Here is a 25,238-nt window from a genome sequence, read left to right on the forward strand (position 1 = left end):
AAGGCAGCCGCGGTCCCGCTCCCTGCTCCGCTGCTCCGCGCTCCGCCTGCACACTGAACACACTCCGCTCCGCACACCGACCGTCCGGCAGCAGCGGGGGCTGGCGGGAAAACACGGAGCGGAGTCCGCGCAAGGCTGGATCCGGATCAGGAGTTCACAACGAGCGGCTTCGACGGAACAGACTTTAGACTTTGGACTGCTTCTTTATTGATCCCAGTTTGGGAAATTATTTAGTTACAGTAACAATTAAACATACAGACAAACACAGAGTGTGTACAAGAAATGTTTAGGAGTAACAGAAAATACAGAATAACAGCAGTGAACTAAATATACAGTTACATCATGTGTACCACACAGTATAATACACATTATAGTAGTAATATTAAACTACAATGTAAATAAGAATATAAACAGATATTTACATTTAAAATGTGTGCAGTTTCAGATGATAAATAAATGTAAACAATAAACCGTATGTGCAGTACTGCAGTAGTGCAGATAATAAGGAAAGTATTGGCTTTGTGAGGTTGGTGGATGAACTGTTTCAGCTGCTCGCGGCTCAGTGAGGAGGTCTGAGGGAGCAGGTCTGAGGGAGCAGGTCTGAGGGAGGAGGTCTGAGGGAGGAGGTCTGAGGGAGCAGGTCTGAGGGAGGAGGTCTGAGGGAGGAGGTCTGAGGGAGCAGGTCTGAGGGAGGAGGTCTGAGGGAGCAGGTCTGAGGGAGCAGGTCTGAGGGAGCAGGTCTGAGGGAGCAGGTCTGAGGGAGGATGAAAAGTGGTTCAGACGAGCTTCCTGTGGACCAGCAGCAGCACCAGAACGCTGCTGACACATTTCAGCTTCAGCGAAAACAAAATAAAAATATATGAAACAGTCTGGAGCCATTTTCTGCACAACAACAACACGTTGTTTATCCGCAGCTGTTTGTTTATTTATGTGTCTACGCTTGTTTGTTATCTTTGTTTGTGGACAATAAAGTTTATTTTGAACATTATTGCTCTTTGTTGCTGAACACAGGAAACAAACACAGCTGAGATGTAAATGCTGCAAAACAGACGGCTGAACAAAATAAAACTGAAGGTCATTATTCGAACGAAAATCCTCCAAATCTGACACAACACGCTGCTTTTTCACTTCTCCATGAATCGATCAGTCAGCCTGTAAAACATCCAGAAACAGTGAAACATGTTCAGATGTCTTCAATCTGCAGCCTGAAGCCAAAGACTGTCACAGAAAAGTGACAAATACTGAAAAATGAGGAGCTGGAAGCTGAAAAGTGACTGAAATCAGTCTGTACACTCAGGTCAGCAGGACAGCAGCAGGCTCAGCACCACAGAAGAAGAAGAGAGTCCAGCTCAGGTTTCCCAGCCGACAGCAGGGTGGAGCCTCCTCTTCCTCCTCTCTGTCTGTCAAGCTCTTTAAAGCCTCCCGGGCAGCCATGGAGGCGCAGACCCTCACAGAGGAGGCGATGGCGGTCCAGGCGGCAGGCTGGACGTCAGCGTCTCATCTGGAGACAGTCGGCTGTTTGGACCGAGGCTGACGGAGTCTGAAGGTACGATTTGCATCAGATTTGCTCTGCAAACATCCTCAAACAGTCTGAATGCTCATCCCAAACGAATCCTGCTGCACAAACACCAAAAGCGGCCGCTGAGGCTCAGGTCGACTTCCTGTGTCTCCTGTTCGTCCTCACTTTGAGGACGCAGCGTCTTGTTTCTGTCAGCAGTGACATAAAGCAAGTTCTTCTCTTTCTTATCGTCTCTGATCCGTCTTCAGTGTCCAATGAAGGGACACCATCAGCGTGCTTCCTGTGCCGTCGCTGCACCTTAAAACGCTGACGGAGGCGCTGAACGTCAGTCGGGGCTGATCTGCATCTCTTTGATCGTTTCCCAAATTAAAATCTATCTTTAAAGAGAAATCCTGAGTGGAAACTCGTTTCCTTTCATCCTCTGTCTCCACCCGTCCTCGGCCCATCTGAGAGGAGGAGGTGGGTGAGGCGGGGGGAGATTAACTCCTTCCCCCGCCTCACCCAGACCTCCACCTCCACCTCCACCCACCAAACACTCCCCTCTGACGCCTTCTGGATTATTACTGGGATTAATCAAGATTAGAGCGGCAGCAGCCGGCAGCAACTTTCTTCTTTCACCTCACTACTTTCTCACACACACACACACACACACACACACACACACACACACACACACACACACACACACACACACACACACACACACACACACACACACACAGAGCAGATATGTTAGCACGTGCAGTGAAGCGTTGACACACACCTCTCATCTCTTCCTCTGTACTTTTAATTCACTCCCACGTCTTTCTGTGTATGTCGGGCTGTCGTTCCTGAGCGCGCCGCGCCGAACATCAAACGCACCTTCAAAAGGCCTCCACCTGACGAGCGCGGCAGCGCCACATGAAAGCGGCGATGCGAGCGGCGCTTCCACGCGTGCGATGGCGAGCGCGCGGCCGGACGGACGGCGCCGCAGCACGAGTGTGATCTGATTTTGGGAAGGAGAAATGAAAGCGCCACACGCAGGGAGCATGAAAGGTGGAGGAGGAGGTGGAGGTGAACTCCCAGCGGCTCCATGTGGAGATGCTAAATTAAAGGCGACATCAAACGCGCCTCCCGAGCCGAGTGTGATAAAGAGTGATGCTGCAGGTGCTGAAGAGGAGAGCCACCGCGCTGAGGACAGACTGAAGGACGACGTCCCCGAAGCGTCCTCAAACACGTCCTCCTGCACAACACTTCTTATCATATTTGCATTCATGTGAGGCAGTTCTCTGTGTGCACAGTCAAACCCACGCAGGCCTCCACCCTGCTCCTCCCTCCTCATCCACAGCCACTGCAGACAAAGACTCCTCCTCCCTAATTGCAGCGCAGACCATGAAATCTGCTTCAATTAGCCCAGTTTGAAGCGAGCTGGGTGGAGAGGGGACCACCTGTCCTCCACATCGACACATTCACCCACCCTCGACTCACTCCAGCACAGCCTCGTGTTGAGAAGCAGCCCTGACGGGTGGAGACGGACAGTGTCCACAGACGCTGTCGGTTGACTCTGAGCAGGTGAATAACGGTGGACAGAAGGTGACGAGGTTCTCTGCTGCTGCCGTTCTGTTCTCATTGATGGAGGCGCTCGGCGGCGGATCAGAAAGCGATCGGAGGTGGAGCTGTGTGGTCCGCCCGAGGCCAGCGGCCCCTTCATGGATCAGGAACCGTTCGGTGGTCGAGGAAACGCTGAGGTTTAAAAGTGGACCGGGCGGAGCTGCTGTCTCTCCAGGACGTCTGAGGACGTGACGTTAGCTACCTGCTGCTAACTGCTAACACACCTTCATTCATGTGTGCTTCAGTTTACATCTTATCTGCCAGCAAACCCTCCAGGAGGAGCTCAGAGGTCTGCAGGCTTTAATCTGTCCACAGGTCTCTGGAGACACTCAGGGTCTTATCAGGACCTGCAGCCTGCAGCGAGACAACCCCCCAAACGCCCCCGTCCACCCCCGAGTCTGCATAGACCAACACATCAGCTGATGTGATGCTGTTTGGAGCAGGAGGCAGAGAGCGGCTGGAGATTTAACCAGGGACAGCCGCAGCGGGGACGAGACGGAAAAGGACGGAAACACGGAGACAAATGAGCCCTGATCCCAAAACACAACACATGGACGCTTACAGGGAGCGCTTGATTAGCACAGAGGCTGCTAAGCTAAGCTAACGGCTGTAGCTTCATATTTAGCGCAGAGACATGAGAGGAGAGTTTTTTCTTCTTCTTCGTCGTTCATTCATTGGCTGAGTTACTTCAGAGCGTTTAACTGTCAGTGCGTGTCGAGCCTGATGCTGCTGGAGGCTCTCAGGTAAAGAGGTGGAGGAGGAGGTGGTGTTTGTCTGCTCACTGTCCCACCTCTCTGCCTCCATCACATGAAATATGTATGCACAGCGTGGCGGACCGCACTGGAGCATGTGTGGTATTGCATGACTGCGAGGGACATCGTCTTCAGGATGAGACGACGAGGAAGTCTGAGGACGGACGGAGGAAGGTGAGTCACACCTGGCTGGGTGGACGCTTTGGTCCAGGAACGTCTTTGACTCCTGAACTTTACCAGAGGACGCATGTCTTCAGGGACAGCATCTTATCAGTGTGTGATCACAGAGTCCAACAGGACGTCTTCAGATGTCTCATTTTGTCCAAAAGTCAAAGAGATTCAGTTCAAACGGAGAAAAGCAGAAAATCTGACTTCATCAAGACGGAAACGATTTGTCAATTCTGACTCTTTACACACTGTCATCAAGCTTAACACACACACACACACACACACACACACACACACACACACACACACACACACACTCAGGTTAAATCAAGGTGCCACTGTGTTTAACAAACACCCAGCAGGGAGAGCTGTATTCAAACATGGCAGGTTTAGTTAGTGTCTCCATAAACACACACACACACACACACACACACACACACACACACACACACACACACACACACACACACACACACACACACACACACACACACACACACACACACCTCATCTTCCTCCTCCTGCAGGAGTTCAGTTTCTTTCTGCTTCAAAGGGCGAGGCAGCGGCAGGAGGCACGGCTCCCTCCCCTCCGTCTCCACCGCCTCACCCCCCTGGAGATGGGGAAAATGGGTCAGTTAGCAGAGGGAGGAGGGGGAGGAAGAGGGGAGGCGAGGAGGGGAGCGGGGGGAGGCCCCCTGCTGGCAGGAGGAGGCGCGTCCACACACACCAAGAACATATGAGAGGAATGCTGGGCTCATAAAAATTCAGTCAGAGCAGAGAATTCTGGGAAAATTTACAGACACAGACATGGAAACACATGCTAACACACACACACACACACACACACACACAATGTGCACGCACACGCACACAGACACACACAATATGCATGCACACACAGGCCTTCATGTATCCAGAATCAAGAAGCATGGAGAATATAAAGTACCTACTGCATGTCAAGAGATGCTAACACACACACACGCATGCACACACACACACACGCACGCACGCACAAACACACGAACAGCAGTACTGACAGTGCAGCAACCAACCACTGCCTCATAAATTTACTTTCCTTCAGGCTAACAGGCTAATGCTAAGCTAACACAACCAAACGCGCAGAGGGCGCCACCCCAACATCGGAGACATCATGCCTGACCGAGAGCACAGAGGTCAAAGGTGAAAGCAACACCTAGGTGACAAAGCCAGCCAATCACACGACCAGAATCACAGTTTAGAACATTTCTTAGCAAATCAGATCTGACAGAGCAGTGAAGTGAACACTGACTCGAGTGAGGATGAAGGCGCTTCAGCTCTTACCTGTGACGAGTGACAGCCGGCCGACAGGTGAACAGCAGCAGGACATGAGAAGAGAAGAAGAGAGAGAGAAGCCAATCAGAAGAGGTTTCACACAAAACAAGGGGACAACAGAGCAGGGAGACACGAGACTGACGGACACGTTGACTTTGAATCCACGGTTTGTTTGGATGTGCACTGTGTGACCAGGACACCTCTGTGAGCGAGCTACGGCAACACAGGAGGACCAAACTCTCCCCAGCACAGCACACCACTCAGCCTCGCAGCAGACGGTTGACCTTCAGGTGTTTTATGCAAATGAGCTGTGGCCGGTGTGTGTGTGTGTGTGTGTGTGTGTGTGTGTGTGTGTGTGTGTGTGTGTGTGCGTGCTCAAAGTGGAGGTGAGAGCGAACGAGGAGACGAGGAGAGAAGCGGAGGGGACGGAGGAGCAACCCATCCTGACACACACACACACACACACACACACACACACACACACACACACACACACACACACACACACCTTCAGTGTGCACGGAGACAGCTGATGTCCAAAATCCCATGAGAGGCCAGACTGAACACAAGCTAACACACATAATATGCAAACACACACACACACACACACACACACACACACACACACACACACACACACACACACACACACACACACACACACACACACACACACACACACTCTCTGTTGTATTTTAATCCCTGGCTACAATGGGAACCAGATGCTCGGAGCTGAACACAAACGCTGCGTTAAACTAAGGCTCTGATTGGTCCGAGGCCAGGAAGTGCGGAGCGGGAGGAGGTCCCAGGAAGACGAGGAGGTGAGGGGGGACAGCTGGGGACGGGCTGATAACACACCCCACCAGACTCGACCCAAATCAGACAGCGGAGGAGAGAGATCACATCAACACACACACAAACATGAACACACACACACACACACACACACACACACACACACACATGAACACACACACACACACACACACACACACACACACACACAAACATGAACACACACGTTAAAAGTGGAAATATGAGAAAAAGGTGATTTTTATGACATGGAGGCTGTTTGATCCTCAGCAGAGAGGATGAATGGAAATGTCACACAGGAAGTGTGTGTGGGTGTGTGCGGGGGGGGGCACATGTATGCACAAACAGAACACACATGTATTTATGTACACACACACACACACAGTGTACACATAGAGCACACTTGTGCCCTCGAGACATCATTAGAGAGCAGAGAGAGGGAGGCATTAATTATTCAGAGTCCTGTGTGTGTGTGTGTGTGTGTGTGTGTGTGTGTGTGTGTGTGTGTGTGTGTGTGTCACAGGGATCAGAGACAGCTGATTGGTTCTCAGCTCTCACTGAGCAGAAACCTCTGCAGTTTGATGAGTGCGATCCATCGGATGAAGAGCTGAGATCATCATCATCATCATCTTCTTCATCATCGTCATCGTCATCAACTGACAGGTGTTCACTCAGAAACACACTCACATCAGTTATTTCACCTCTTCATGCTTCATCACCACATGGATCAATACTGAGCCATCGGACGAGCCGCAGAGCTTCATCATCCGTCCTGAGGAGGAAGACTTCAGGTGTTTAACACGCAGCGCCTCCTGCTGCTCACACCTGAAGCCTGTAAACACCTGGCTGACATGAAGCCTCCTCAGCAGCAGCAGCTGTGCTCTAACCTGCTCCTGCACACATGCATTAGTAATGTGACTCTGCATGTGTGTGAGTGCGTGTGTGTGTGTGTGTGTGTGTGTGTGAGTGTGTGTGACCTACTTCTGCACATCCTCACTCACACACACCTCATCCACCCAGCCTCTTCCTTTGCACTGAGATCATATTTAAAGTGTTTCTCAGGTGATTCTGCACGTCCATCCCAGAATCTTTAAGTCTTAAAAAGTGTCTCCTCGTCCTTCAACACGTCAGTCTGGACAGTTCTCATGGAGGGGGACAATCACAAAGAGCCACAGTGTCAAAATACTTCAGTGAAGTACCAGTGGTACTGCAGTACTTTGAACAGCTCGTCTCTCAGACACAAACACACTGTGGCCACGCACACCCACCCACACACACGCACACACAATTCCCAGCATTCCTCCCATTCCAAACACACCACAGCTCAGCGCTGCCACCTGCTGGTCAGCCTCAAACAGACACACACACTGCACGTCAGTGACTCGTCCACGCTGAACACTCATTGTGTCTGTCTGTCCTCATGTCAATGTGTCTTCAAGGTTTGGGACAGCAGGGACCTTCAGGGACCAGGACCGCCTGAGGGCCAGCGGTGGGCTTCGTTTTAGGACGTCTGTCCTCAGGTGTCCCCTCTGTGAGGTTTCCCACAAACCCTCTTTGTTCTGTCATTAAACTCACAGTGAGACGTGTCCTGATCACGTGTCAAACAGTGCTGGTTTGGGACGTGAACTCTAAAGCGCTGCTCCATCCGTCCCCTGTCTTCGCCTCCATTTTGGACTCCAAACAACAAAACCTGAACGTGAGGAAGATTCAAGCTGACAGCCGTGACCCAAAAACAGCCAAACATTCACCGGTGGAGAGGACAGAGTCTGGAGTCTGTCCCACCAGCAGAGGGCGCTGCTGCCTGCAGAGGAGTGGACACACAGACCACACTGAGTCCTGTGTGAAGACACCAGCTTTAAGATGAGCTGAGATGCGTTTTAGGAACATTTCCATGAGTGTGAAGAAAACCAGTAAGAAACTCCACAATAAAGGAACTGGTCTCAAGAGTTCACTGACCAGTGGAGGCTGCTGGAAACCAGTGGAGACTGCTGGAAACCAGTGGAGGCTGCTGGAAACCAGAGGAGGCTGCTGGAAACCAGTGGCTTCTGTCACTGAGACTGAAGCTGATTTTAGGTCAGCGTGCTGCGGCCTGCAGAGGGCGCCGGAGCTCCGAGAATAACCCCATGTGGTTTAGTGGGTCAGATCCACCCAGCTGGTTAATTTTTAAAAACGTGTGTGTGTGTGTGTGTGTGTGTGTGTGTGTGTGTGTGTGTGTGTGTGTGCGTGCGTGCGTGCGTGCGTGCGTGTGTGTGTGTGTGTGTGTAGGCTCTCTACAGCTGCTCTCTCAGGTCTCACAGAGACACTGGAAGTGTCCTGAAATGTAAAGATCACAGGTTCAAGACCCCGACGTGTGTCTCACTGAGCGGACACATCAGCCAAAACCACGTCCTGCAGCTCCCAGAATGCCTTTCAAAGAGCCACAAGAGATTCTATTGGCCGAACCGGACGATGCCTCTGCCCGTGTCTTAAAACGGCAGATTTCCAAAGGAGGTTTTGAACGGGACAAGTTAAGAAATCACAGATTGTGCTCTGATCTTGAACCGTGCATGCACAGGTAGAAGGCTTCAGAATCCACATGTAAAACATAAAAAACCAGCAGGATGAAGATACAAGTGACAGGCTTCATCCTCCTCCTCCTCCTCATCATCATCGTGTTAAAATCACTGTTAAACATGAAGCTGTGAGAAAGAGGCAGGATGAGGCTTGTTCTGTGTGAGTGAATCACATGTGAGCGAAAAGAACAAAACCCAGTCGATCTAAATATACAGCACACGCACACACACACACACACACACACACACACACACACACACACACACACACACACACACACACACACACGCGCACACACACACACACACACACACAGCCCACAGGAATAAATGCAAATGCAGGGAGACACATCCAGAATCACAGCAACAGCCGAGAGGCAAACACACACATTTAGAACATTTCAGTCCCTGAAACACACACACACATATACATGCACACACACATGCACACACACACACACACAGAAGATCCTGACTGGCCTATGAGGAGATCTGCCTCAGCTCAGCCTGTGATGGATCCATCGATCGATTGATCGAGCTCATCGTTTGTTCACGTTGCAGTGATTAAGAGCAGCGCGCTTCCTGATGAAATCCTGCAAAGTGACGACCTCATCTGACCGCTGCCTCTTCATCACACTCATCCTCAGGAGCTCCTAATGCTCGCCGCTAAGAGGTTTAAAGGACAGCGCCGGCGACCACGGCATCAAAGATTATTGATCGACCTGCCGCTGATCGTCTCCATGAGTCACTTTATCTTCTCTCAATAGACGAGGAGGATTTCCGTGAAGGCGACCTCTGACGGACAGACACACACACACACACACACACACACACACACACACACTCAGATGGTTTTAAAGAGAGAAAGGCAGAAAATTCTGCGTGAAGATGACGAACAATGAGTCGATTCATCTTCCTCCACTGAATGGACTGAGGGACGGGGACCAGTGTGTGTGTGTGTGTGTGTGTGTGTGTGTGTGTGTGTGTGTGTGTGTGTGTCCACGTCCAGGCCAGACTGGTGTATAATTCATCTCTGGGAGACAGTGTGTGACCTTGAAAGGAAAAATCAGACTCTCTCACACACACACACACACACACACACACACACACACACACACACACACACACACACACACACACACACACACACACACATACACACACACACACACACACACACACACACACCGTCTGAAGCAGGACAGCGGCGCAGCGTCTCAGCCAGCAGTGAATCTCCACCATCAATAAAGTGGGACAGCACTGCACCAGAAACTGGTTCTGAGGCCAAACACGTCCTCTTATCAATAACAAGACACCAGATTTATTTATGAAGAGACACTTCATTCATCCAGACCACAAATTCTCCCTCACTGGTCCTTTTGTTTCCTTTTAAGTGATTTAAATAAGGTCTGATATCAGTGTATTGAGTCTGTTATTGATAAAAATCCACATAAAATATAAGAAGTGTATTTTCTGTGTGACTGCAGTCGTTGGACCGTTTGTCCCCGGTGACAAGTCTTCCTTCATGTCATAAAAGAGGGATGAGGACGGTCTTCCTGAGCCGCTCAGCCTCCTAAAATAGCTCAGCGGTAATTCAGAGATGAATCGAGGGTCTGTCTGAGGCGCTGATTCAATTGGCTGATGAGGTTAAAGTTCACGATGCATTCGCTGGACTCACGTCCAAATCAGACACGATCTCGTCATCATCAATACAGATTTTTAAAGGAGTAACGCAGCATTTATTTACAGCAACAACCCACAAGATCAAATCAAGCCTCACCATTTATCTATATTCAGAGATTAGCTCTGCGTAGCTTCCACTGTCAGTGGCGGGGTCCGCCTTCCCCGCGCTGCGACTGACAGGAAGTGATGCAGCGTGTGATCCGCTGATTGACATCAGCCGCGCTAACAGAACATTCCCCTCTGCGGCTGCTTCCCATACTTTTATTACGACACAGCGACAGGAAGCGAGGCCTGCACGTCGCTGTCATTTCTACCTTGGCGGCAGGTAGACGCTCGCTCTGAGGCGGTGGGAGCGGCGGCGGCGGTGATGTTTACATTCGCCTGGTGTCACTTTACATGCTGCTGACTCAGCGCTCGTTTACAACAATCTCTTCTGCTGAAAACGTGAGGAAACTGCGCTCACAGACTCAAACTGTAACTGACGGTCGTCCATGTTGAAAAGACAAACGGACAGTCGAGCGTCCAAACTGTTGACGACACACACAGTCAAAGGAGTGTGCAGATGAGTGTGCGCTGCCTGTTGTCGGCCGCTGCTTCCTCTCCGCTGTTTTCCCTCTCGTCTTTAAGAGGAATTTGGGGCTTCCCACACAGGCTCCGATTCACAGAAGTCTTATTTTTCTCCCAGAATGCTTTGTTGTTGGAGGCGTGGCTTGAGGGATCAGCTTTGTTTCCTCTCCTTTCTTCTGCCTCCTACCCTCCTCCTGTTCTCCCTTTCCTTCCTCCCTTTCTCCTCTCCTGTCTCCTCTTCTTCTCTCCTTGTCCCTAATTCAGGTCTAATCCTTTTCCTCCTCCTCCATCATCCTCTTCTTCTTCTTCGTATCAGCTATTTTCTCCTCCGTCCAGCTTTGAGACAACAGCACAGCTCAGCTCTCTTTGGAAATAAAGCCCCCCAGGCGTGACGAAGCCTCCAGGAAACTTTCATCTCTTCGTCGCCAGACTCCATTTACGTTTCCTCAAATTTTAGGACAGAGCAGTTTCCATCACAGTCAGACAAACAGATTTTTCTGCCTCTTTGAACGTGGAAAATTGTGCCAAAACAAGCAGCCAATGAGGTGAGCGGCCTTTGGCGTCGTTTTCAAAGTGTCAACAGACAGAAGGATCCTCTGAAAGGCCGCTGCACGACTTCAAAGCCCTGATTTCACTGGATCCTGCTCGATCAACGTCCCTCAGACACTGTTTGTTATTATTATTGTTATTGTTATTGTTGTTGTTGTTCTGGGCTGCTGGAGTCAGGAGATGAGGAGCAGAGAATCTGTGTCAGATACGAAGCGTCTGAGCAGCTCGATGGAGCTTTTTGTGGGGAACAATTTGACGCAGTTTCTGCTGAAATACTGCAAATCCATAAAAGACTGACAGACACACACAGTGCTGCTTCAAGGGTGAGTCATAGAGGAGTCACTCAGGAGTGGGAGGACGAGAGGGGAGGGGAGGAGAGGAGAGGAGAGGAGAGGAGACGAGAGGAGAGGAGAGGAGAGGAGAGGAGAGGAGAGGAGAGGAGAGGAGAGGAGAGAGGAGAGAGAGGAGAGGAGAGGAGAGGAGAGGAGAGGAGAGGAGAGGAGAGGAGAGGAGAGGAGAGGAGAGGGGAGGAGAGAGAGGAGAGGAGAGGGGAGGAGAGGAGAGGAGAGGAGAGGAGAGGAGAGGAGAGGAGAGGAGAGGGGAGGAGAGAGGAGAGAGAGGAGGGGAGAGGAGAGGAGAGGAGAGGAGAGGAGAGGAGAGGAGAGAGAGGAGAGGAGAGGAGAGGAGAGGAGAGGAGAGGAGAGGAGAGGAGAGGAGAGGAGAGGAGAGGGGAGGGGAGGAGAGAGGAGAGAGAGGAGGGGAGAGGAGAAAGGAGAGGAGAGGAAGATGAGAGGAGAGGAGAGTAAAAAAAGATGAGTGAAAACTGATGAAATGTGATTGTTCTCTCTCTCTCTCTCTCTCTCCCTCTCTCTCTCTCTCTCTCTCTGCTCATCACAGCAGACAAGCTCGATCGCCCCAATGACTCACTCTCTCACATCAAAGTGTCAGCTGGGAGGAAGTGACCACATGATAACCACCACACACACACATAAAACAGTGAAGAAGAAAGAGGCCGGAGACAGCAGGAGGTCAGAGGTCACACACACACACCTGTTTGGACCATTCCATGGGTAAACAGGCTGATTGTAACAGGTGAGAGGACCGTGATTGGCTCTGAAAGGGGCGTCCTGGAAAGACTCAGTCACTCACAGAGGATGGAGCGAGTTCAGCACTTTGTGAACACATGATTGGATGAAGGCTGTCCCTGCATGGACTCAGTGTGTGTGTGTGTGTGTGTGTGTGTGTGTGTGTGTGTGTGTGTGTGTGTGTGTGTGTGTGTGTGCTAACAGCTTACAGTATTACGGGCTCCTGTCCGGCTGCCAGCCTGCGGCGCCCTCGGACCCCGCGGGGTCAGCGCTGCTGTCCAGCTGCAGCTGAGGCAGATTAATAATGCCTTACTTAAAATGAAGAGATTTGTGTGGCGGGCTGCTGGACACGCTGTCCCTGAATGTGATACTGTCCAGGCGAGGAGGACGCAGCAGAGCGAGCCGTCACGACGCCGGTGCCAACACTGTCCTGGTGTGACCTTTGATCCCTGCTGGGACGTTTGCTTGCTGCAGGAGGACAGAGGTCATCGTCAGCAGGTTGTGTGTTTGTTGACATTAAGTCTCTCTGTGTTCATTCAGAGATCTGACTTCTAAAACGTCAAACCGGAGACGTCAAATGTCTCACCGCCGAGCAGCGCTGTGTCCTCCAGAGCGGACAGAAAGAAAACGAGAGCAGGACGAGGCGTCCTCCGGCCAGATGGTGACCTAAGACAAAGGCAGGGTCCCGTGCAGGCTGAGGGGACGATTGATTTCCTGTATGGGGGACAGATGGGGACGAGGGCTGACCCTGTAAAAGCACTTTCTGTGCCGTCTGTGGGTTTATGGCCCTCTGAGGCCACCGTGTCTTCTGAGGGACGCTCACTCACTGTCCTCACAGACAGCAGCTCGGTGTGTTTGAGCCCTTCGATGCTCAGGAAAGAAGAAGAGAACTTCAGCTTTAAAACAGCGACCAAACAACAGAAGAAGAGTGACGGCACCATCCGTCCTCCAGGTGAGACCGTCCCGTCCACTGCCTGGAGCTGCTCGAACTCTCACGTTAATGAGGCGATAAATCATGAATCTGTGAGCGAGGCGAGGCCTTCAGAGGCTCCGAGCATCTGCTGCGCCTCCATCACACAGGACAAGCAGAGCTGAGACGAGTCAAATAACCGCCGTCGCCGTCGCCGACCCGGCGGTCAGCGCCCCGTCGGTCAGCGCCCCGTCCAGCTCCACGCCGTCCTGTGGACGCTGCTGGCGGCTTCTAACGTGAGCGGCATGGTTTCAGAGTCTGCTGCGCTTCATGCCAACGAGACGTAGAAGTGTGGAGCATTGTTGAGGAGCGGGCAGGAAGCCAGCGGCCTATTTTTATACCTGCAGGAGACCTCGCTCGGCTATTGTTTTGGTCGCGTCAGTGTCTGCGGCTTCCCCTCCTGTTACAGAGGCTGAGGACGGGAAGAGGCGTCCCTGCAGCTGGACACACAGCTGCAGGGACGCCGAGGCTTCCGGGCGGCCCCCCCATCTGCCCCTCCAGGTCCCTCTGACAGAGATGTGCTCGTCTCTAATCCGGTCCTCACACTTAAAGAATATATGAAGCACAAATGTGCAGCAGCACCGACGTCCCAGAGACGTCACCTCGTCCCTGGGGCTGAGCAGCATCAGCTCGCCTCTCTGTGAGCGCTCTCAGCCTGTCGCTCTGCTGAGGAGACCAACGTCCCAGCAGCCTGTTTCAGTGCGAACACAATGAGGAACCTGGCGGCGGTGTAAACTGTGCTTCAGTTCCTGGTCACAGCCCCGTGCTTCACCTCGTCTGCTCACCAGTTCCTCTGGAAGCGGATCGAACAGCAGCGTTGCGCTGAGGCCTGACGTCAAGTCCTGCTCCGGTTTTCCTCTCACAGTCACTGACTGATTTCTGCTGAGTCACACAAAGAAATTCCTGTTTGTGTTCTGCAGCCGGCAGGAAATGAAGGCTTCGTCAACACGCCGCAGTCGCTGCTGCAGCAGCAGCTACAGCACCTTCAGCAGGTCGGCGAGATCACATGACACAAGAGGAGCAAACAAACAGCGTCAAAGCACTTAAAACACATTTCATCATCAATTCACCTGCTGACCCTGCAGGTCTTCACGCTCCACATGCAGAGAACAGAGGGCTGATGGGATCAGTGTTCACGATGATCACAGCTACAGGAGCGAGGGCGACGCCCCTCCACCTCCACCTGGGCAGCGACTCGGGCAGGTGGAGGCCTGAGAGGAGCAGCTTGACCTCAGCCGTCAGCTCTGCGCCTCAGAAACCGGACGGACAGGTAAACCTCTGTGGACGCGGGACTCGCCTTTCTGCCGAGTCAGCGGGACAGGTGTGACACATCAGCAGCAGCCAGAGCAGGTGAGAGGTTTCCCATCAGCCAATCACACGCTGCCAGATGTTTGAGGTGTTGGTGAGACAAAATGTTCAGCTAATTTAAAGTAAGGCTGGTTTACAGGTGAGGGAGGACAACACCGTCTCTGAACTGTCCACCCAGCACATGCTGATGTCTGCGAGACGATATACTGTCTTCAGCGGAGACATGTGGGCTGGTGTCAGGCTGTAACCAGAGGACGCAGGGACACAGGGACTGATGTGTCTTCGCTTGATGACTCGCCGCAAACCGCGACCTCAAACTGTGACGCGCAGAAAGCGGAAACGCTCGCGGTCAGAAGACGCAGTTTGACACGGAAACGCTGAGATGTGGACGGACTCCAGCAGAACGGAGGGACGGCGGGAGAAGATGACGGGCGCTGAGAGATACAGATCAGCCAATCGGCAGCGAGATGCCAAACCAAATTTAGCAGCGAAGCCCGGAGCTCTGCATTATTCAGACACAATGACCCATTAAAAACTGCTCTGAGATGAAGACGAGGACGAGGAGGGGAGAGGACGGGGGACGGCACGGACTGATCAGCTGATATTGATTATGATCATCACGTATGTGCTGATTCACCTTTATGATCCACCTGTCCATCGAGCTGCAGCAAGTCTTTACTCAGGAGATGAACTCGGCACTTCCTGTTCACCGACCAATCACAGCAGCTCTGAGCCACATGGATCCATTCCAGTGATCCATATATATCCAGCAGTCCACAGGCTCTATACGCTGGGCAACAATGCGTCCTGTCATTACACACAGCTGGAGCTATTTATAGCCAACAGCAGCCTCGTCAGGGCCGCCAACCCAAACATCTGGCTGGCGAAGCTGCAGCGCCGAGAGACACGCAAACCGCCGAGGCCGCATCAGGTTATAGGACGGATCACACGGGTACGTGAAACCAGCTTCTTTCTGACCCAAACACACCTGAGAAACTCCGGCCTCTGATTGGACGGAGCTGAAAACACACACGCTGCTCTGAGCTCATAATAATGGAGCAGATGTCACTGTAAAACACATGGAACTGGTCCTGGACTGTGGATCAAACCAGTCTGGATACTGGGGGGTTGGGGGTCACTGATCGTGTGTGTGTGTGTGTGTGTGTGTGTGTGTGTGTCCATATGCTGAGGAAGCTCCAAACAGAGGGATTAAGAGACAAACACGGGCGTCTCAGCAGGGCGCCTGAGACGACACAGATTAGACAGAGCGGGACATCAGCCGTCCAAAAGTCTGTCTGTGTAAAAGAGCCTCCGTGGAAACTGATTGGACGAGGACGGGGAAAAGAAACAGGACCTGGGAAACTGTCCGAGAGGCTTTAAACGCAGCGTTTACAGAACGAAAGTGTCAGTGAACGCAGCTCGGGCTGACATCACGCTGCAGCTAACGTGGACAACTGATTGTCGGTTAGCCTAGCTTAGCATAAAGACTGGAAGCGGGGGGAAACAGCTAGCATGGCTCTGTCCAAAAATTCAAAAACACACTGACGTAACACAATGGTGCATTCGAGTGCAGTCATGTGTTTGGCTAATGCTAACACACACACACACACACACACACACACACACACACACACACACACACACACACACACACACACACACACACACACACACACACACACAGAGGGAAGGCTGATAACTACATTTCCTAATGGGACCCTGGAGGTTTTTACGCAGAGATCCTTGCATCATCTGCTCAGTGAACGGTAGGCGGAGGAGTCACAGGTATTTTTAGCGCCGCCGCTCACAGGTGACCCTTCCTCAGCTGAGCCCAATTACAACAGGAGGGGGGAGGGGCTCTGAGGTTTGAAGACACTTCACAGGATGATGAAGGCAGGAGAGGAAACATCAACCGCACACAGGTCACACTTCTGTTTAGACCTTCAGGTGTGCTCACCTGCGTCACATCGGGCAGAAACGCACCAATGAGCTGCTTTTATTGAAGAGCAAACAGCAAGACGTTTATGACGCATGTGAATATGAACAGTCGTGTCCAAACACGCAGTCACGGCAGAACACACACAGATGTTTCTGCTCGATGTCAACAACCTGCTCTGAAGAAGACTGAGCCTGACATCAGCCTGACATCAGCCCGAGCTCGACCGCGGCTCGTCTGACGTGGCATTTAGCTTCTTAATGCGAGTAAATCCTCCTCTGGCAGCGGCACCATGAGCCTCCTCGCACACATCACATCTCTGACATTTTCGCTGCATCAATATTTCCCCGGCCGCTTCCTCCGCAGACCGATCGATGAGCTCGTTGGCCCGACCGCATCCTCCGAGCTTAACGACCACCGGGACCCTCGGGGATGTCGTTATCTCATTAACCTCATTAACCTCGTTCTGTGGACTAACGCAGCGCGTGGACAGGGACCCTGATGTGATGCTGGATGAGACAGGAAGTCCCTGTCAGTCCAGAGGCTTCATGTCTCCATCATCATCATTAAACTGATTCTGAGAACCTTTTTCTTTAAAGACTACAATACCCATCAGCCCTTGCTGCTGATGCTATGAAGAACAATCCAGACAGTTTGGCCTCTTTAGAGAGTCAAACTGTCTTTGCTGCCACTGGGACCAGTTCCCACATTGGACCAGAACTGACCCAGAGTCCCACAGAGAAGCTCTGTGATTGGCTGTTTCTTGTTGAAATGCACCATGGGAGTTGTAGTTGACTTCCAATCACTGGCATCTTGCAGCTTTGACACTCTATCGAAGAAGCTGACACAGTGATGTTTCATACTGACAGGTAATAAACGGGACCAGGTGTTCCATATCTCCTAAACTCCTCCACAGACGGCCTCGAGGCTCTTCTTCACACCTGAAATCAGCGTTGTTGTCAGCTCGTCGTCTCGAGCCGCCTGGAGGTCTCCACCTCTAATCTGAGCTGTGTCAGCGCAGATCCATAAACCCACTGCAGGCAGATTAAAGGGAGCAGGGAAAGTTGGGATCTGCAGCTAATCCCAGAGATCCCAGTTAACCTCGTCTCGCTGGTGGATTTCAGGTCAGAGGGTGAGCACGCTGAGCGACCTCTGACCTCAGCGCGGCCCGAGGATCGGCCCCACGCGCTGGCTGAATCACTGGAAAGGACAATCAGCGTGCGGCTGCTGGACGTCTGACAGCGAGGACAAACTGTGGAGACACGACTTCGGCCGGGACAGATGTTTGTGTCGAGGTCAGCGGGGAAGGAAGAGGAGGAACAATGCAGCACCGCAGAGGAGCGACACCCCTGATCTGTGATCAGCAGATTACGCCTTCCTCTGGTGCTCCGGCGGCGTTTCCTGCTCCGATACGCTCTGCGTTCAGCGTCGCTGCTATTGATCATTGTGTTTCTGGTGAACTCATCTCATAATTGTCCAAAGTAAATCTGTAAAACATGATGCAGAGGGACATGCCGGGCGAGCGCCGCGTCCCTCCGCCTCCGCTGAGCGTGCTCGCCGTGCCGCGGCCTGACGATGACTCATGCTCCACCTCGTACATTAGGCCTAATGACAGAAGGCCCGCAGGAAAACAAATGATTGTCCACGACCACTCTGCAGAGCGAGGACATTATGTCTGCAGTTGGCCCTAATCTGGTGCAGTCAGCATGGGCGGGGTGGGGGCGGGGTGGGGGGGCTCTGTGGACAAAAGGTGCAGAGATCTCAGCATAATTTCTCAAGACAGACTGGCGTGCTGGCAGCGCTGCGGCGGCCGCGGTTACGCAACGGCTAAGCCCCCTTTTAAAAGCATCCCTGTGACTTCTTATTGCTGTCATTAGCGGACGTCAATCAGCCGCGGCGTTACGTAAGCGCCCTCTGACGGACGACCCGCCGCCGGCTTTGTCCCGATGAGACGCCGGCGTTCAGGGAAAGTGCGCCACGATCGGCAAGCACACACAGAGCGTCTCTGATTGGCTGAGTCCATCACAGACACGCTCTCTCACCATCACCTGCATCATGGAGCAGGTGGAGACACGTCCTCACCTCAGCTGCAGCCGTCAATCAATCAGCTGTTTGACAATCGATCAGACACTTCAGATGGAAGTGAGCTTCATCTGCTGCTAACGACATCCATCAGCTGACCTCAGCCGTCCAGGTGAGGGGTGGACAGGTGAGGACGCTTGTCTGTTCAGGACTCAAATCTAATGTTTTGACACACAAGCAGGACGGAGCTCGTGTGAGGCCATGAGTGTGCAGCTGAACCCGTCAATCAATAGAAACGGATCAATGAGCTCTGACAGAATCGATTCCTCTGAAATCAAGTCGAGCGTCGGACTTCAGGAGACGCTGAATGAAGCTCTGAATGAGTAAGAAGTAAACAAACAAACGGGCTCCAGGTGAGAACAGGTGACCTTAGGCCGGCCGTTTGTTTGTTGCCTTTGTTGGTTTTGGTTGGTTATGTTTTGATCAGAGCCAATCAGAGCAGAGCAGGGGGCGGGAAATAATGGAAGCACTGATGACTGGGAAATGAAATAAACTAGAGGAACGTCATGAAACAGAGCTCCTTCGTTTGTCTTGTCCTTTGACGGACGCTGAAAATGGGTCAGTGTCACCTGGCCAGCAGGACATCCGTCCATCCGTCCGTCCTCACACACACCTCACATGCAAACGAGCCCCACGCCGCCGCTGCGCTGAGGCGAGCTGTGAGAAGCAGGCGAGTCTCACCTGCTTCATACGAGGCAGAACTGGGCCGATGGCAGCGGCAGGAGTGTGTCTCCTTACGTAACAGCTAAACAAACACACGGCGAGGACGCCGGCCTCTCCAGCTGAGAGCTTGCGTAACACGACATGAATGCGAGCGACGCGTCCAGATGTGCGCTGAGGGCAAAGAAAGAGGCCGACAGCACGGCACGACCGCCGCCGCTGCTGCTGTTTTGGGTTATTTCCAGCATGAAGGCAGCTGCATGAGTCACGGAGCGCCAGCGAATCCACACAAAATGGAAATGAGCAAAGAGGCGGCGAGTCACCGCTCTGACTGCTGTGCTGTATGCCTGAGACAGCTGTGCAGCCGGCGACACGCCACGCACGCCGCCTCAGCCGCTCCTCAAACGTTCACCTCCCTGAAGCCGAAGCCTGAGACACACCTGGAACGCTGTGCACGTCTTCATCGAAGACACGTCTGCTCTGAACAGCGCCGCCTGACATTTTCTGGGTGTTCAAAGGTCAAAAATCGTGTCAGAAAACGCTTCGACGTGACCTTTGAAGCGGCGTGGACACACAGAGACGTCCTGCAGAGTTCAGGATGCGTCTTCGAATCAGACGCCGCCTCATCCAGATGTTTCTCAACAGACGTCCAGAGCTGACGGGACACATCTGTCTGTCACGGTGCAGGTTGTGTACGACGCACAGATGTTCCTGAAGGACACGAGCTCACACACAAACACAGGACGAGCCCAGAAGGGACATTTGTCCAAACAGACTGAGGCTCGACGGTTTGGACAGACTGCCATGAATTCAGCGCTGACAGCAGGAGAGTTTGTGTCGACTAAACATTCAGTGTGACGGCGTGTGACAGAGGACGTGAGCCCGTGTCCAGAGGCTGACGGGACAAAACGTCCTGATAAAAACACGGTGTCTCTGTTCAGGACATCCGCCAGCTGACACCAGTGGTTCCCACCCGTGTCAATCAATAAATCAATGGTGAGCGGCGGACGGTTTTACAGATGGTCGTTCAGCAGATCTTTACAGCTTCCAAATGCAGAAGAGGATGTTAGTGTTCAAGCTGGTTCCACAGAGCAACAGTCCGAGAGAAAAGGGATGTAAGACAGCATCAGACGGACCAAACGCTGCTGCATGCACGCCTCAACTCTGCCAGTACACGAAATACTGCAGTACACCTGAGTACAGTCACCCCCAACACACACAGAGAAACACACTGATGGACCAAACCAGACCTGATCACTCTGAAGTAACACGACCGAAAAATGTCCTACTCAGGGAATCAAACCGACAGCCCTGACAGCGCTCAACGAGCCTTTCCTGATGTCTTTGTTATGGACACAGCTGGAGAAGAGGACAACAGGTAGGACAACTCGGGGACGAGTAGGTCCTGATAGTTTCTAATGAACAGTAAGAGACCCACATTTCACTGCTGTGTCTGACCCCTGCACTGACTGACGGAGGGACTCAAACCCGCAGCCTGCTGGTGCTGCAGCAGCTTCCTCCACCCTGAGTTCATACTTTAATCTAAAACACTGGACGAATGAAAGCAGGTGATGCAGGACGTTTCTGGTGACCCCCCCACACCCAGCCGGCCTCCACCTGACCTACCTTCAATCGCGATGACGTGCTCCCGGATCTGGTTCTGCAGCAGCGGCTCCTCCACCCGCTCCAGCAGCTCGTAGATGGAGTAGATGTTGGGGTGGACCGACTCGAACCTCTGGATCTCGGAGCGGATGGCGGCCGAGTTGGCCAGATGCTGCTGGTAGTTCATCACTGCACCTCCGAACGGACACACCTGGGCTGGTCAGCTGGGCAGGCGGGCTGCTCGCGGTGAGGAGGAGGAGGGTGATGAAGGAAGGTGAAAGCAGTGACCTCCAGGAGGGAAACAGGCTCAGAGAAGCCTCGGATCAAGCCCTTCTCCCCGGTCTGGGTGAACTTAACACATCGGTGAACGCTGTGTACCGTCAGAGTATAATTAATTAAAATCACTGCGAGTCTTTTCTGCCAAAAAAAAGCTTATTTTTCCTCTTCTACATCCCCGGGAACTTGAAAACCAGAGATATTTCCAGCCTTTTCTCTTTAGCGGAGGCGGCCGGACCGCTGCTACTGGCCGGTGAAGGCAGCTGTTGCCCCGGGTGTCCCGGTTCCCGATTCCGGTGCGGTGACAGATGTGCGGCGGGCTGAGCAGAGCTGCCCCATATCCTTCCAGGCCGAGGACGGTTAAAGCGACCCTCGCTCGAGTTCAGCTCGATTTAAAACAGCTTTTAGAGTCACTCACAGTCATAACTGACCAAACGAGGAGGATAAAAAACGGCCTTGTTGCTAGGTGGCTAGGCTAGCCGGCTAAAGCTAACTAGCTGTAGCTTCCAAGCCGGGAAAAAATGGGCAAACTCGCCGTTTTACAGCCGTTAAAGTCCGTTTTACATACCGACTGAGTGGGGAGTTAAAGCCCCGGACAGGAGACTAAAGCAGCCATGAAAAAGCAGAGAGCACAGCAGCAGCTGGTGACAGTGCGGCAGCTTGGTAAACACTTCACGGGTCGTGGTGGGGGAGTTAGGATGCCTGTTCCCGTCCGTCCCTCCGTTGTTTTGTCTCCGCTCCGGGACCAGCTGCGCGGAATTACGTCTCCGTCCAGATCAAAACCGCACGCGCGACAACCTACGGCGCTCGAGCGCCTCCGAAATGCCCGCAGGTGTTGGAAAACACGCTAATTTTACAGGTATGTCCCGCACACGGCGCCCAAACGCTCAGCCGTTCCCCCTTCCAGCGCTGCGAGGTCCATCCCGTGCAGACTGGAGCCACAGGAGCCCAGCCGGGAACGTCATTACCCTCCGCACAGTTTCCTCCCCGCGAGGCAAGGCGCTCGCACTCAGCACGACGTGATCCGGGGAGGACTTTCAAAATAAAATCTTCTGTGTCGTCATTACCGCGAAGACTTTTCAAATCCATAGAGCAGGAGGTCAAATACCCCCAGAATCAAGCCCACCACCCAGAGGAAACCCGATTAAAACCTTCTCACTAGTCATTTTTTATTGGCTGCTCAGTTATAACCGGAAAAGTTGACCTTGATAATAAACTTATCTACATGTTAACAAACTTTAAGACCATGACAGCTCACACTGAATGAAATATCTGATAACAAATTACAGAATATTTTTTAGGTAATATTACACTAGTAAAGAGAGTAAAAAAAAAATACAATAAAAACTCTACAAACAGAGGAATAAATATATAAAACACCAATTACAGTATATTTCAGTCTCCTCAAAGCTGCAGCTCCCGTAATATTAGTTATCCATGTATGTGTTTATTTTCTTAATTTGAAGTAATTTTCATCTCTTTTTCATATACACGATGCATCTAAATGGATTCAAACCATAAAAACGCTTTTTCATTTCGAAGCCATTCATTTGCAACAGCTTTAATGCTTTTATTTTGCACATTAAACCTCTGTTTTTCCGGTCCTCCTTTCGCCCACTCTCGCGTGCTTGACGCAGTGACATTCACGAAGACACCGATTGCGCGGACGGTGCGCAAAAAGCCTTAAAAAATAGTTTATTCCTCTGATTTTCTATCGATTCAGTAATCAAATACATTTATTTTACAGAGCGGAACTTTAGTTAGGGCCCCTTCAAAATAAAGTTGCAAAGGAAAAGACAGGAAACACCAGAAGAAGACACACAAGGCTGCACAGTTCAGGGTTTATTTGCTGTTTACATGACCGTGTCTGTGTGTGGACTCTCTAAATGTGTCCTGAAGAACACGTGAGAGGGAAAAAGTCCAGATTGTTCGTCTCAGAGGACAGTCACAGTGGAAATACCTCGTTCTCTGATGGTGTCACAGTCCAGCTCCGGTCCACAGGCCTGTCCTCCTCCACTGTGTCAAGCTGCTGTCTTCTCTCCGTCCAGCAGTAAACTGTGTACGATGCCGCTCTTCTTCCTCCCGCTGCTCGTCGCCTTGATGCAGCAGTCGTGCTCCCCGATCATGAAGTGTGTCTCTGTCCCATCGTCCACGAACTCTCCCTGTGGACAGTCCACCAAAAACACTCAGAGACACATTCCAGAGTCCCCGTGAGGACACACGTTTGTCAAACTGCAGGTGATTCACAGGTGACCCTTCCTCTCAATGCTCTGAGTCTTATTTTGAAAGGAGCACCTGTCTCCCTGAAGGACAAGCTTTTATTGTGAAATTATGATCATTTAATAAACATCACGTGCTGACCCTGGGCTCTAAGCCAACACAGGACATCATTTCTGTTCAGATTTTGAGTGAGTCTCACCGTTGTGTCCATTTTCTGTCCATTGCACCAGACGTCCATGGTGTCCTTCTCTGTTGGACCACAGAAGAACAGAACAGATGGACGCTGTGGTTAAAAACAGGAAGTGAACTGACTTTTACTGAGGGGACGTCAGGTTGGGTGTCTGTCGTCCAGCCGGGAGGACGCTGGTCCTCTTGTCTCCTAAAATGACCCCACTGACCTCCACCCGAGCAGACCAGGCTCAGCGTCCGCCTACACCCCCTCCACAAAGAGCCGCCGCTCACCTAGCACCACCCTGCAGTCCTCGCCGTCCACCTTCAGCAGCCACGTCTTGGTGGTCTCCGCCCGGCTGTCGATGAACTTCTGCAGACTCTTCCCGCCGATCTCCAGCGTGTACTCGTAGGCGAAGCCGCTGACGGCCTCGATGGCGATGGTGGCTCTGGTGTTGGCACTTCCTACGGTGAAGGTTTCCTTTCCGACCAGCTTGAACATCCAGTCTTTTCTGATGACTTCCTGCGGAGGAGACACGGTGTCCTGCTTCGGTGAACTGTCCACGGCAGAGGACTGAAAATCTGATCTGAGAACAGCTGCTGGAAAACGTTAAAAACGCAGTATTTCTACAGAAAGTTTGAAGTTTTCTCATTCATTTCAATGCAGTCGGTTTCCTCACAGCAGCATCTAGTGGCCACGAGAGGAACTGCAGCGCAACCTTCAGCGATATTTGTGTATTTGTACTTTCACAAACTGTACTCAAGTACAAGTCTGAGGTTCTTCCATCAAACTTTCTACTCCCAGTTCCACATTTTCGAGGGAAATTTTCAACTTTTAACGTTTTCACAGCACTTTATAAAATGTGACGTTTTGCTGTCGATGGAAAAAGTTTATGAAGTACAAGATTAAAGTACAACACAGTACACTGTCAGGAGCTCATCTGAGTACTTCTACCTTTGATACTTCATGTACATTTGTTGCTGTTTACTTCTGGATTTTTAAAGTGTATTTTTGGAGTATTTAGGAGTATTACTGCGACTTTTACTTCTCTGAATGTTCTGATACTTTTACTGAAACATGAGTTTGAATGCAGGACTTTTGTAACAGAGTGTAGTAGTTGTACTTTTACTGCAGTAAACAATACTTCAAACAGAGCTTCAAACAGCTGATCGCCTGCACTCGGGCTCACAGGTGGACGTCGCAGCCTCACCTGTCCGTTGACACAGACCACCCGTTTCCCGGTGGTGGTGCCGTGAGCGAACTCCACCCTGTGCACGCCGTCGCTCAGCTCCACCTCCCACGCCGCCACCACGTCTCCGCTCAGCATGTCCGCCGCTCCTCGGGGTCCCGTCCTCCTCAGAGTGCCGTGCCGGCCCGTTCGGGAGTCCGGTTTGGAAGCAGAGTGAGGAAGAGGAGGAGGAGGAGG

The 25,238-nt window shown here is 51.9% G+C and overlaps 2 protein-coding genes across 7 annotated transcripts in view; both read right to left on the reverse strand.

The window, feature by feature from the left end:
* The window catches only part of agap1 (ArfGAP with GTPase domain, ankyrin repeat and PH domain 1), a 105,598-nt gene extending 83,241 nt beyond the window's left edge, over nt 1-22,357 (reverse strand). For all 4 annotated transcript variants that reach the window (XM_070958001.1, XM_070957999.1, XM_070958000.1 and 1 more), the window contains exon 1: nt 21,172-22,357. In XM_070958001.1, the coding sequence (XP_070814102.1) occupies nt 21,172-21,334 (163 nt within the window). In that variant the 5' untranslated portion in view covers nt 21,335-22,357. The remainder of the gene's footprint in view (nt 1-21,171) is intronic.
* Nucleotides 1-25,238, reverse strand: part of faimb (Fas apoptotic inhibitory molecule b) — a 93,094-nt gene that overhangs the window by 67,731 nt on the left and 125 nt on the right. Inside the window, exons 2-5 of one of the 3 annotated variants that reach the window (XM_070958062.1) lie at nt 25,023-25,201; nt 24,106-24,334; nt 23,843-23,892; nt 23,441-23,585 (exon numbers count right to left, since the gene is read on the reverse strand). In XM_070958062.1, coding sequence (XP_070814163.1) covers nt 23,445-23,585; nt 23,843-23,892; nt 24,106-24,334; nt 25,023-25,139 — 537 coding nt within the window. In that variant the 5' untranslated portion in view covers nt 25,140-25,201 and the 3' untranslated portion in view covers nt 23,441-23,444. Of the gene's footprint in view, nt 1-23,388; nt 23,586-23,842; nt 23,893-24,105; nt 24,335-25,022; nt 25,230-25,238 lie in introns of those variants that run through there. The other 2 variants (XM_070958060.1, XM_070958061.1) reach the window with 2 other exon arrangements.

Source organism: Chaetodon trifascialis, chromosome 24, assembly GCF_039877785.1.
Source record: "Chaetodon trifascialis isolate fChaTrf1 chromosome 24, fChaTrf1.hap1, whole genome shotgun sequence".
Lineage (NCBI taxonomy): Eukaryota > Metazoa > Chordata > Actinopteri > Chaetodontiformes > Chaetodontidae > Chaetodon > Chaetodon trifascialis.